Source organism: Kogia breviceps, chromosome 6 (genome assembly GCF_026419965.1).
Source record: "Kogia breviceps isolate mKogBre1 chromosome 6, mKogBre1 haplotype 1, whole genome shotgun sequence".
Lineage (NCBI taxonomy): Eukaryota > Metazoa > Chordata > Mammalia > Artiodactyla > Physeteridae > Kogia > Kogia breviceps.
The window spans coordinates 45,201,741-45,214,621 of record NC_081315.1 but is presented as its reverse complement, the minus strand read 5'-3'; the positions used below and the strand labels follow the sequence as shown (position 1 = coordinate 45,214,621).

Sequence of the window (12,881 nt, the reverse complement as noted above, 5' to 3'; positions counted from 1 at the left end):
GGTGGGAATGTAAATTGATACAGCCACTATGGAGAACAATATGGAGGTTCCTTGAAAAACTAAAAATAGAACTACCATATGACCCAGCAATCCCAGTACTGGGCATATACCCTGAGAAAACCATAATTCAAAAAGTGTCATGCACCACAATGTTCATTCAGCACTATTTACAATAGCCAGGACATGGAAGCAACATAAATGTCCATCAGCAGATGAATGGATAAAGAAGATGTGGCACATATATACAATGGAATATTACTCAGCCATAAAAAGAAATGAAATTGATTTATTTGTAGGTGAGGTGGGTGGACCTAGAGTCTGTCATACAGAGTGAAGTAAGTCAGAAAGACAAAAACAAATACCATATGCTAACACATATATATGGAATCTAAAAATAACTGGTTCTGATGAACCTAGGGGCAGGACAGGAATAAAGACACAAACATAGAGAATGGACTTAAGGACACGGGGAGGGGGAAAGATAAGCTGGGATGAAGTGAGAGAATAGCATTGACATATATACACTACCAAATGTAAAATAGATAGCTAGTGGGAAGCAGCTGCATAGCACAGGGAGATCAGCTCAGTGCTTTGCCACCATCTAGAGGGGTGGGATAAGGAGGGTGGGAGGGAGATGCAAGAGGGAGGGTATATGGGGAAATGTGTATGCATATAGCTGATTCACTTTGTTATACAGCAGAAAGTAACACAACATTGTAAAGCAATTATACTCCAATAAAGATGTTTAAAAAAAAGATAATACAGAAATACACAAAGCAAAAAAAAAAAAAGGTGTGAGAATTCCCTGGTGGTCCAGTGGTTAGGACTCGGTGCTTTCACTGCCGGGGCTCGGGATCCACCTGGTCGCAGAGTCAGGGAACTAAGATCCCGCAAGCCGCGGGATCAGCTTGGCCAAAAAGGAAAAAGAAAAAAGAAATGGCGTAATGTGGCCTATGCTGTTGGCTGACTGCTCAAAAGCTATTCCTTCCTTCTTCTTTGAAAAGAAAATGCAAATTTTCTTCAGCTATCAAACAACAGTGTGTTCTAGGAAAATGGATTCTATGAAATGGGCTGGAATTAGTCTAAGGCAACCATGGTAGTCCAATTCACCTTTCATTCATTTGGCAGATATTAAATAAGCTCCTGCTATGTGCCAGTCTGTTCTAAGTGCTGACTGTCTTTGCCAGTTATAAGCATGGGGTGGACATGTGGTGCAATCCCAGACAGTGAGGGGCGAGGGGAAGCCTGCTGGGGTGCTTCTGGGAAAGACTTTTCCTCCCTAAAACAATAAAAGGAGAGTTGCCTGAAGAGAAAGGCAGGGCTTTTCCTTCCTGTGTCTGGACGGTGGGCGGTGTTATGTGGGATGTGGTGCTTGGAACTGGCGTAGTAATCTTGCGACCACGAAGAGAAAGAGAAGAGAATCTCAGGGAGGATGACAAAGAGCTCTGGCCTAGTTAGGTGGTCAAATTGGCCAAACCTGGAATCACCTACATTTCTTATATGAGAAAATAGAAAGCCTGATAAGACACTTTCGGGTGGATATTCACTCACTTGTAGGTAAAATCATCCTAACAAATATGCATGGTTTTGTTGGCGTTGTTTGTTTTGGATTAGAATGAATGAATATTTTAATAAATGGATGAAGACTCTGATGTTTTTCATTTTCCTCTCAGCTGTCCCGTTTGATTATGGAGGATTTTATATCCCAGACATCTTTATGGATAAAAGTCATTTTCCTTGATCTGTCTCCTCCTTTGGCCACGGCAGATCCCCGCCCCCACTGGAAGCTGATGTGTTTGGCAGCAAAGCCACATTCTCTTCTGGGTCCCCTAGATGTGTGCCCCTTGGGGAGCACGCCGATATGAGGGTGTTTGGGTTCTTTAATGTGGAAGAGGCATCTTCTCATTTGAAGAATTATCTTTCTTTCTGTGAACTTGATAGGCAGGTTCGTTCCTCCCCGCCTCCCTCCCTAAATTTGCTCCCTCCCTTCCTCCCCACCCCACCTCTCTCTCTTTCCTTCTTTTACCACAGATGAGCTGGGCTGTGAGCTGTACTCTCTTTGACCTGTGAGATTTTTGGAGGCTCCTTGAATCTTGTTCAAACATGAACCTGGCAAACCCCATGTTCTAATTCAAAGCTTCCTGGCTGAACTCAGTGGAACTCCAGCTAAGGAATTAAGCTGGTAAGCCAATGATATTTGAAATGAATAATGGAGATATTTGGGGATAAGCTTTAATTTTGGAATAAGTATGTCAAAGAGCTTTTGCTGGAACGATTTGGCATAAAGTTGCAAATATTTAAGATGCCACTGGGCTTCTCACTGTCTTGATGATGCCAGTACAGGGGATATCTTTCCCATGCACTGTGAGATTTGGGTGCTAATGCCTATTTGATCTCATTATTACATTGTTGATCTAAACGATCATCATCACCCTTTTGGGATTTTCATGTCTGCCCATTTCTTATGTCATTGGTTGTTTTGACTAATAGCTATAAGTCAAGGGAGAAGTGTTGCACTGGTTAGGGTACTGACAGGAAATAGATGGCAGAAGTAATTAAGACAATTTAATGAAAGGACTCTACAAAGATTTGAGGAGTTTTCAGGGAAATCAAGAAGGGTAGTGAAACACTGGGGCTAATAAGTGTTACTATCTCTAGGATTAGAATAGGTCAAGGAGAGGAAGAGGTTACTAAAAGCTGGAGAGACTTATAGCTGTGGAAAGGGACTCCTGACAGAGTCTGTGGCCTTGGCTAGAAGAACACAGTCACTGTCAAACCATGACTCTGGATGGACGTAGACTGGGAAAAAATACCCTGATCTTACTCTACTCTTATCCTCTGATCTCCTGCTAGTGATTATCATTGGCTAAACCCCAGCAGAAGTCAGGGGGCAAGGGAGCCTGGTTGAGGTATCTGTAACGTCACCCTCCTTGGCCACAGAGTCGGATAGAAAAGGATGCCAAGTGGATGTGGAAGGACACATAGGACTATCCATTTGTGTGCCTTCATTTTCCTTGTCAATAACTTTAGAATCAGTTAGTAGGTTGGCAGATCCTAGATCCATTCTTTAGTCTATATGCCTTTATTGCTTAGGGTAAAGGCTAGGCTCTATAATAAGAGATCCCCAACACTGTGACTTAATCAAGACGTAACTTTATTTCTCTATCACGTATAGTCCTATATAGAAGTCCAGGGTTGGTGCAATGACTTGATGGTGCTGAGTGCTTTGGTAGATTATTAGTTCTGCTGAAAAAAGTATTTCCAGTCTTCTTCCTCTGGAAATAAGGAAGAAATGTGCTCTTCTGCCCCCTTGGGGTTAGTTGTGGTCATGCAACTTGCTTTGGCCAGTGAAATGTGAGTGAGTGTGAGGTATGTCAGAGAAGCACTGAGTTGCCAACGCAAGGCTTTCGCACTTCTTTCACTGTTCACTGAAATTTGTGGAAGCACTACTGATATGAAGGACAGCCATCCTGAAGAGTTTCTCAGAGCTGCAGCAGATTTGTGGAAGTGAGAAATAAAGCATTGCTTTTAGGCCACTGTGATCAGAAGTTGGTTGTTAGTGCAGCTAAACCTGCTATTTCCTGACTAATACAGAGACCCAGGCTCTTTCTGTTTTGTTGCCCTCCAGCAGCTAAGGGATTGTGGTCATCTGCATGATATGAGACAGCCAATTACCATAGTCACATTCTAGCTCATGAGAAGTGGGAAGGAGAAATAAGAGAGCACACTTAGTTTTTTAGGGACATGACCTGGAAGTAGCATACATCACTTCACTGACCACATCCAGAGCTTTAGTTATCTATTGCTGCCTAACACATTATCCCAAAGCTTAGCAGATTAAAACAACAGACCTTTATTCTATCCAACCATTTCAGGAGCAGCTTAGCTGAGTGGTTGTGGCTCAGGGGCTGCAGTTGTCTGAAAGCTAGACAGGGGCTGGAGGACGCACTTCCAAGCTCACTCACAGGGTTCTTGGCAGACCTCTTTCCTCACTGGCTGTTTTCAGGGGCCTTAGTTCCTTGCCACATGGACCTGTCCACATGACAACTGCCTTTCCCTGGAGCAACTAATCCCAGAGAGAGAGAGAGAGAGAGAGAGAGAGAGAGAAGCTGCAGTGTCTTTTAGAAACTAATCTCAGAAGTGACACATCATCATTCCTGCTTTTTTTACTGGGTCACACAGACCAACCTCTGTTCATTGTGGGAGGGGCCTATGCAAATGTGTGAATACCAGAAGGCAGAGCTCATTGGAGGCTGGCTATAAAACCTAACTGTATGGGAAGTGAGCAAATTTAGTCTTTAGCTGGGCAGCCATTCTCCTCAGATAAAATTACAGGAAGAAAGAGAGAAGGGCTAAGGGGACAACCAGAATTCTCTGCCTCAGCTCTCCCCCTACGGAGAAAGGGGACATATATTTGCATTTTTCTCATACATGAACACACATTCTGTATCTTGAAAAGATTCTAAGCTTCTGGATTATGGTTCCTATGCTATGCCCTGAGGATTCTTATCCTCAGCATCACTATCCCCAGAAACTTGCCTTCTTCACTCCCAGGCAATGCCAAATTCCAAAGTAGAAACCTTTTTTTAAAAAAGGGGTGGGGAGGGCTTCCCTGGTGGGGCAGTGGTTGAGAGTCCGCCTGCCGATGCAGGGGACACGGGTTCGTGCCCCAGTCCGGGAAGATCCCACATGCCGCGGAGCGGCTGGGCCGGTGAGCCATGGCCGCTGAGCCTGTGCGTCCGGAGCCTGTGCTTCGCAACGGGAGAGGGGAGAGGCCACAGAGGTGAGAGGCCCGCCTACCGCAAAAAAAAAAAAAAAAGGGGGGGTGGGGTGGGGTGGGGTGGGGAGAGGGAGCCTCCATCTGCGAGAAAGAGAAAGAAAATCCTTCTTCATTGCTCATCTGGAACTCCAAGGATGAATCATAGGAACACTATGAGTCAGTTTGTCATTATCTAGGTAGTTGGATGAGTTATATAAATTGAGATTCAAGTCCAGTGTTTCTCATATTTTTCTAAGTTTAGGTGGTGAACTCTTACAAGAAGCCACATTGAAATTTATGTTTACAGGAGTACATCCCTAGCGCAACAGTGCTGAAATATTTGTCAGAATACAGCTGATGGTGAAGCTGAAGGGAGAGGCTCTCTAGAAACCTCTGCTTCTTCATGCCTATAATTGTTCATAGAGACCACACCATCAAAGCACCAGCCTTGTGAAAACCAAGAAATCTTATTGTCCTTCCTGGTCAACATAAACAGTGTCTCATGTCCTGCATTCCTGCCTGACTTACGTATGCTCCGCTACCTCCTAGTACTTTCATCATGGGATGAGAATATGAAGTTTTAAATTATACCATTATTATTGTTAGTTACTTTGACATTGAGTTTGGGCAGGGATACATTTGAAAACAGTGTGAGGTGTTTTTTGTTTGTTTGTTTGTTTGTTTGTTTTGCGGTACGCGGGCCCCTCACTGTTGTGGCCTCTCCCTTTGCGGAGCACAGGCTCCGGACGCGCAGGCTCAGCGGCCATGGCTCACAGGCCCAGCTGCTCCGCGGTACGGGGGATCTTCCCGGACCCGGGCACGAACCCGTGTCCCCTGCAGCGGCAGGCGGATTCTCAACCACTGCGCCACCAGGGAAGCCCCAGTGTGAGGTTTTAAAATGACCCTTTAGTGGACAGTGGAATATGTGAACAAGATTTCTACATGGAGATGGCCAGGGTTGAGGGAGAGTAGCCAGATGTCCCCAGGAAGGTAACGAAATCATATCTACCATATATTTGCACTTAATTCAAAAAAGTATGTACTTAATATCCATATATTATCTACCTGTCAGTAATCATCTTTTCCATTAATATGGAAAAATAATCTTTTTTCTCAAGCCCCCAGCGATTGAGAAATGTCTGGTACTCTGTCCAGTTACTTTCACGGTTGTTGGCCTATGTATTCCTGGCTCTCTTCTACTCTAAGTTCCTGCTTCTCCTGGATTCATAATTCCCCTAGTGGCCAATATTCCTCCTTCCACGCACTCCTCTCTTCCTTTCTTCACTCTCCCATTAGTTAGGATTCTTTTGCTGCAAATGACACACACACCAAGAAGGGAATTCACTAGTTCACAGAGCTAAGAAAGCTGGGATGGCCTGAGGGAAGAGTGGACCTAGCTTCTGTCTGTCTGTCTCTCTCTTTCTCTAACTTCCATCTCTGCCTGCCTCCATTCTCTCTCATTACAGTGTAACCTTCTCTACGTGGCTGGGTAGATGGCTGCCTGCAACCCCAGGCCTCCACCCTCACAACTCTCCACGCACGAGGTTAATAGAGAACTGCCCCTCCCTGTTCAGTTGGGAAAACTCTGGTGAGGGATTTTGATTGGCTCCGCTTAGGTCAAGTGCCCATACCTTCGTTCAGTCCCTGTGTGTGAAGGGAGGTGGCTTTGTGATTGGCCAGTCTGGGTCATGTGTCTAATTCTGAGTAGAGTGGGGAACCTGGGACACTGTGATTAACTGCTCTACCAGGACCACATGAAGTGGGAGGTGTTCCCCAAATGTAAAGGGGTGCTGTTACCCCCTTATAAGAAGAGAGCCGACAGCAGCAGAGCTTCTGCCGTCCACTGTGGGCCACAAATGTGGCCCAAGCAGCTCCTTTCCCAGCTCCCAAAGCATCACCAATGCAACGCTATTTTGTGCAATAGTGCTTTCCTAAAGGTAGAAGATAACAAAGAGCAGTGACAGAATGGCAACAGTGGACCAGCATGGTACAGGTGTTAATTTAAAATTCATATTTGACATTTTGAAGTCTCTGAGCCAAATCCACCAGCCTTCTGGGTCAGCCGACTTGTTGCTGGAGCCTGCACTCCCATACCACATCATTCTTCTCCATCTCTCCTCTCAGTGCCTGAGGGCCCCAGCTAGCCTCCTACCTGAGCGTCCATGGGACACAGTCCTAAGTTCCTGCTACTTTATTGTGCACAGCCACTGAATTCTTCATTTTTTCCCCCTCCTTCTAGACCTATGTTTTATAGCCAAAAACACTCATCAGGACGCTTTCATAAACAAAAGCGCAAATTCTCCCTTAGGAAGAATCTTTCTAAGGATATTGTGATTCATAATAAGAAATACATATGTTTGCTCTTCATCTTACTCCTGGCACGCAGCTCCTAAAATTCTTGTAATTTCCTAAGTGATAAGAGTGATGTGAGCATCTTTTGTTACAGTATTTGGTCTTTTGTCCTCAAATAGTTCCAATTTCTGAAGTAGCTCCAGAGTGAGAAAGGTGAAGGGAGCGTCTTGTTATTCGTAACAAGCCCCTTTCAACCACACCTGAATTTATGTTATGGAGGTGATTTTTGGAAAGCCACTGGATAACCACAGGATGGGGACTGGTCACCAAGGGAACCAATCAGGTGATTAGAGGGTTGGAACTTTCAGCCCCACCCCTCCACCTCTGACTTCCAGGGAGGGGAGAGGGGCTGGGAATTGAGTTAATTGTGAATGGCCAATGATTGTATCAATCACGCCTCCATAATGAAACCTCCATAAATACCCCCTAAAGTACAGGGTTCAGAGAGCTTCTGGGTTGGTGAATAGGTGGAGGTGCTGGGAGAGTGCTGTGCCCAGAGAGGGCCTTGGAGCTCCACATCCTTCCCCCACATACCTTGCCCTTTGTGTCTCTTCCATCTAGCTGTTCCTGAGTTATATCCTTTATAATAAACTGGTGATCTAGTAAGAAAACTTTTCCTGAGTTCCATGAGCTGCTCTAGCAAATCAATCCAATCCGAGGAGGGGGTCTTGGAAACCTCCAATTTACAGCCAATGAATCAGAAGCACAGGTGACAACCTGGGCTTGCAATTGGCATCTGAAGTGGGGGGCAGTCTTGTGGGACTGAGTCCTTAACCTGTGGGATCTGATGCCAACTCCAGGTAGACAGTGTCAGACCGAACTGAATTGCAAGATATCCAATTGGTGTCACAGAATTGCTGCATATGGGGGAAAAAACCCCACATATCTGGTGTCAGAAGTGAAATATTCTGAGTGTTGTAGCAGAGAAAAACAAGAGTTTTTCATTAATACATCCTCTCAGAGCAATGGTTCAAACAGCAGCTACCTCCTAAAATGGTTTCTTCTCCCAGCTCCCTGTGTACTTATGCACTGAAAACATACCTACCCTCAAGAATATTAAGACTAATATTAGGGTTACCTCTGCATGGTGAAATCATGGTTAATTTTTATGGGTTTGTTTGTTTTATTGTATGTTTGTTTGGGGTTTGTTTTGCTTATCTGTTTCTACAATTAACAAATGAAACTGGTGCCATTCAAGACAAGAGAAAAGCACAGAGCCTGCTGCTTCTGTACCTTTTAGCAGGAAACACAAAACTCTTCCCTAGGACTTCTCTGGTGGCGCAGTGGTTAAGAATCCCCCATGGGTTCGATACTGGTCTGGGAAGATCCCACATGCTGCGGAGCAACTAAGCCCGTGCGCCACAACTACCGAGCCTGTGCTCTAGAACCCGTGAGCCACAACTGCTGAGCCCATGCACCACAACTACTGAAGCCCACGCGCCTAGAGCCTGTGCTCTGCGGCAAGAGAAGACACTGCAATGAGAAGCACGCGCACCACAACGAAGAGTAGCCCCCGCTCGCCACAACTAGAGAAAGCCTGCGCGCAGCAACAAAGACCCACACAGCCAAAAAAAAAAACCAAGAAAACTCTTCCCCAAAGCCTTCTAACACCGCCCCCTCCCCCCCACCTCCGCGCTTAAACCTAAACCTCATTGGCCAGACTGTGTCACATGACCACAGCTCCACGTGAGGATGAAAACAGGTGTCGTATTGTATTTTGGTTTTCCAGCCTCAGCAACCTTGGTAGAGAAAGGAGGTAACAGAGAGAGGGGTTGGGAATAATTATCAGGCTAAGCAACCAACAGTGTCAGCAACAGAACTAGGACACACAGCGAAGAAAGAGGGGATTGTGCAGAGTTTTTCTCAGCCTGGGGTGGGTATTACCACTTTGGTGTGTGACCCTGGGTGTCCAGAAGAGACTCCTGATATTAAAAGTTAGCTAGAGCTCTGGATTCTGGTTAAGACTTATCTCAGGCATCAAAATGAACCTTTCCCTGTCCTCATTAGTACTTTGTAGCAGTAGTAATTATTGTTATTTTTTCAAATTTCAATAATTTATTTCATCTGACCCAGTATATCCAAAACACTATGATTTCAACATGTAACCGAGAGAAAAATTATTAATGAGATATTTTACATTTTCTTTTTTCATACTCAGGCTCTGGTGTGCACTTGACCTTTACAGCACATCTCAATTTGGATTAGCCACATTTCAAGTGTTCAATAGCCACATGAGGCTAGTGGCTACCAAACTGGACTGCACACTGCAAGCTCTAAAGAGAGCTGATCTAGAGTTAGAGGGAGCTCTAAAAAGATTTCGATCTAGAGTTAGAGAGCTCTAGAGTACTAGCAACAGTAATTAGTATTACTATTTACAAAGTGCTTTTTTTTCTTTTAGTAGAGTATTGCTATCTTTGTATTACAGTTGAAAAAGTAAACTCAAGGAGGTTAATATTGGTAACAAATTTACATTTAAAAGAGCACTGACTCTTTCCCTGAGGCTGACCAGCAGTGCAGAGGTGGAGGCTCAGGTACATTTTAGATTTCACTCCACCTGCTGAACATTAAATCAGCCTAATTAAGGTTGATGACAACGAGAAACTAGGGCAATGGGTAGGCCTCTGAAAAACTGACAGAGAGGAAAACTTGGCAAAGTGGTTGGTTGCAGTTGTGTGGTGGCTAAGGACTGTGGTATCATCAAGGAGTACTTCAAATGCAAGAAATGAACAAATAAAAAACTTGGCTCTAGTTAAACATATATATTAATTGAATAATTAATTAGTTAAAGGCTACCTGATCCTCATTCCCTTCCAGCACCTGCTATTTAAGGACTCTTGACTTGCATTGCTTGCAACTTCTTTTATGAGTAGAGACAATTCTTTTAACTCCTCTAGCCTTTATTTTCTCATCTGTACAATTGAGGGGATGGTGGGGTTGGAACTCAAGGGCTCTCAGCCTGGACTCTCTGAACTCTGAGGAGAGAATTTAGAAGACCTTTGAACCCACTATTTGAATCCAGCAGTGCTATGTCAAAGCTGTGGCTGACTGTGGCTCTGAGCACTTCTCCCTGGGAAAAAGGTCCATTGTTTTCACTGAGTTCTAAAAGGAATCTCTGTCCCCCCAAATGTGTACACCACTTAACTAAATGTCTCTACAATTTCTTTTTCTACTAATAGAATTTGATGGTTCTTGAACGCTAAGTAATAAGATATTCGGATATGGCATTAAAATATTGCCACTACTTGTTTCCCGAAATTTCAAGTGATTTTGGGCCTGATAAACACAGGAAGTGATCCTCTGTCCTAAACATGCTTCTCAGCTCCCAGCTAAAGGCACACTCTCTGTCCAGCTGGTTAACTCTTCTTGTCCCGGATGGCTTATTCTAGAATCATGTCTCTGGTGTGCTGGAAAGACTTCTGAGCTGGGGCTTAGACCTGGTTTAGCATCTCTCTCATTGCCTGACATGGGCAAATCTCCATGCTCTGTCTGGATCTGCTTTGCCCACAGTCATATTAACAGCACTTTTTTTCCCTCTCTGTTAGTCTGTGTCTATGAAAGTGCTTTGAAAGGTAAAGAATACTCTCTCTATGCGGTATGTATGATGTGCTCACGTTCCTGTATTGTCCCCACCTCCTGCCTTCTTTCTTTCCAGAAAGTGATGTCAGTATCCAGCCCTGTGCTGACAGATTCTCAGACCACCATCAATTAGGTTGCAGAGGAGCAAGCCAGATGAGGCTGTTCTGCTCAGACCCTGGTTCACTGTGTATTGTTTAGAGAAGAAATGTTTTAAGGTAGAGGATGAGGAAGCGTGCCAAGGATGTTTAATGGGATCTTGTAAACATTTGTATTCTGCATAACTGCTAGTATTTCTTATTCTGAGCTCTTTATTTTAAAGAACTGAAGAGACTGTGCCTGCATTGTAGGTAAGAGTTCAGAAGTGCACACCAGCATCATTCTGTGCTGGGCTGGCAGACACTGCTAGTGGCTTTTCTAATATCCATCCTCCTCTTCTTTCGTACCAGCAGAACCCTAATTTTTCTCAAGGCAGTACTATGTCCAATTAAAAAGGCTCACCTTCCCATCTCCCTTGCGGTTGGGAGTAGCCATGTGACCCAGTTCTGGCCAATGAGATGTAGGGGGGAGTCCCTAGATGAGGGCCTCCAGGAACCTTTTTTACAGGGAAAAGACTTAGCTGGCATTTCTCTTTGCTTTTTCCTTTTTTACTTGAAATGCATCCATCTTGTCTCCATAAACATGAGAGCCACGTGCTAAAGATAGGAAAGTAGGAAGATAAAATGTCTGCAAGTTCTTGGAAATCTTAGGGAGCAACCTACCTGCTGATTTCTTATGTAAAAATAATTAATCAATTAAACAAACATACAAAAAGCCTATTTGGTTAATCCATTGTAATCAAGTTACTGCTCCATGCAATCAAACACAATCTTAACTAATGGACTGCTAAGATGTTTAATGTGCTCTGATAGAAAATGGATGCAAATCCACTGTAGAGTCCTTTAGAGCAGTGCTGCTCAAGCTTTCATGTGCATAGACACCACCTGGAGAGCTTGTTGAAAATGCAGATGCTGATTCAGTAGGTCTGAATTGGAGTCTGAGATTCTTCACTTCTCACAAGCTTGCAGCTAATGCTGATGACGCCAGTCCTGGATGACTCTTTGAGTAGCAAGGATTTAGAAAATGACAGCTCTTTTGTCAGGCGGCTTCTACGTTGAGCTATTCTGTTTTTCTTTGATATGCTTATTATTCAGTTAAAAATCTGCAGAGGACTCAGTGCATTTTCAACAAAATGTTAAGGTTTTATTTAGAATATCATTTTAGAGACAAAAAGCAGTTCGTTTTGTTTAGCAAAATGAATTTAACAAATGCATTTAAATAAGGTAAATTCAAGACTTTTGTGGATTTTTTTTCCTTAGTTACTTGATTTTCTGCCAGTGGAAGTTTCTGTCTTCCAGCCTGAGTGCTTTCCAAGTTAATTCAGCTATAATCCAAGGAACTGCTTTATGGAATCCGAATAACTCAAATTCCCTCTGCATTCTCACGCAATCTCAATGTATTAAATGAAACACAAGGAAAATGACTTAGGGAAGTAGAATTAGAAGGAAATGTTTCTTCCTCTTGGTCATGTTATCTTTTCAACAGAGGACTTGTCTGCTCTGAAATGGATGGTGAAAGTAAATTGTTACTGGGAGGTGATGGTCAAAAAATAAACTTAGATGGTTTTCACACCATCTGTCATCATGACCCAAAGGAAATGCAAGACACACCACTTCCAGCCAAGCCACTCCTTTACACAGGAGCTGCCCATAGCTTCCTATTGTTATTTTCTTTTCTAGTTATGTACATTAAAAAAAAAAATACAACGTTGTGTTAAATGGCAGGACAGCTAACAGAGGAGCATATGACACTACACTGAAAAACCAAAAGAGCTTGATTAAGCCGAGGAGAGAAACAGCAGATGGTCTTCATAGAGGGAAGCCGCCAATGACCACCGTCTCCTCAGTCTGTGACGGATCTGCATTCTGAGGGTAGGCCTTCTGACAGCCGCCACTGGGCCAGGCGCTGCTTGAACCATTTCTGGAGGAGGGAAATGTGCAAAATTACCTGTCACATACTGAAAAACTAAAATGTCCATTCCCTTTCTAAAAGTAGCTTCTGTGGCCCAGCTGGAAAAGAGGAGAGCAAGAACTGAGTCCCTGGGGATGGTTCTTCTCATTGTGATACTTATATTTCTGCCTCAGGACCTTTGTACATA

The 12,881-nt window shown here is 43.9% G+C and overlaps 2 protein-coding genes across 5 annotated transcripts in view; one reads left to right on the top strand and one right to left on the bottom strand.

The window, feature by feature from the left end:
• LOC131758721 (RE1-silencing transcription factor-like) overlaps positions 1–12,881 on the top strand; it is a 236,927-nt gene that overhangs the window by 15,253 nt on the left and 208,793 nt on the right. The gene's annotated exons all lie outside the window — the stretch shown is intronic.
• The window catches only part of HOPX (HOP homeobox), a 34,918-nt gene continuing 33,941 nt past the window's right edge, over positions 11,905–12,881 (bottom strand). For all 4 annotated transcript variants that reach the window (XM_059067174.2, XM_059067177.2, XM_067035767.1 and 1 more), the window contains exon 3: positions 11,905–12,703. In XM_059067174.2, coding sequence (XP_058923157.1) covers positions 12,626–12,703 — 78 coding nt within the window. In that variant the 3' untranslated portion in view covers positions 11,905–12,625. The remainder of the gene's footprint in view (positions 12,704–12,881) is intronic.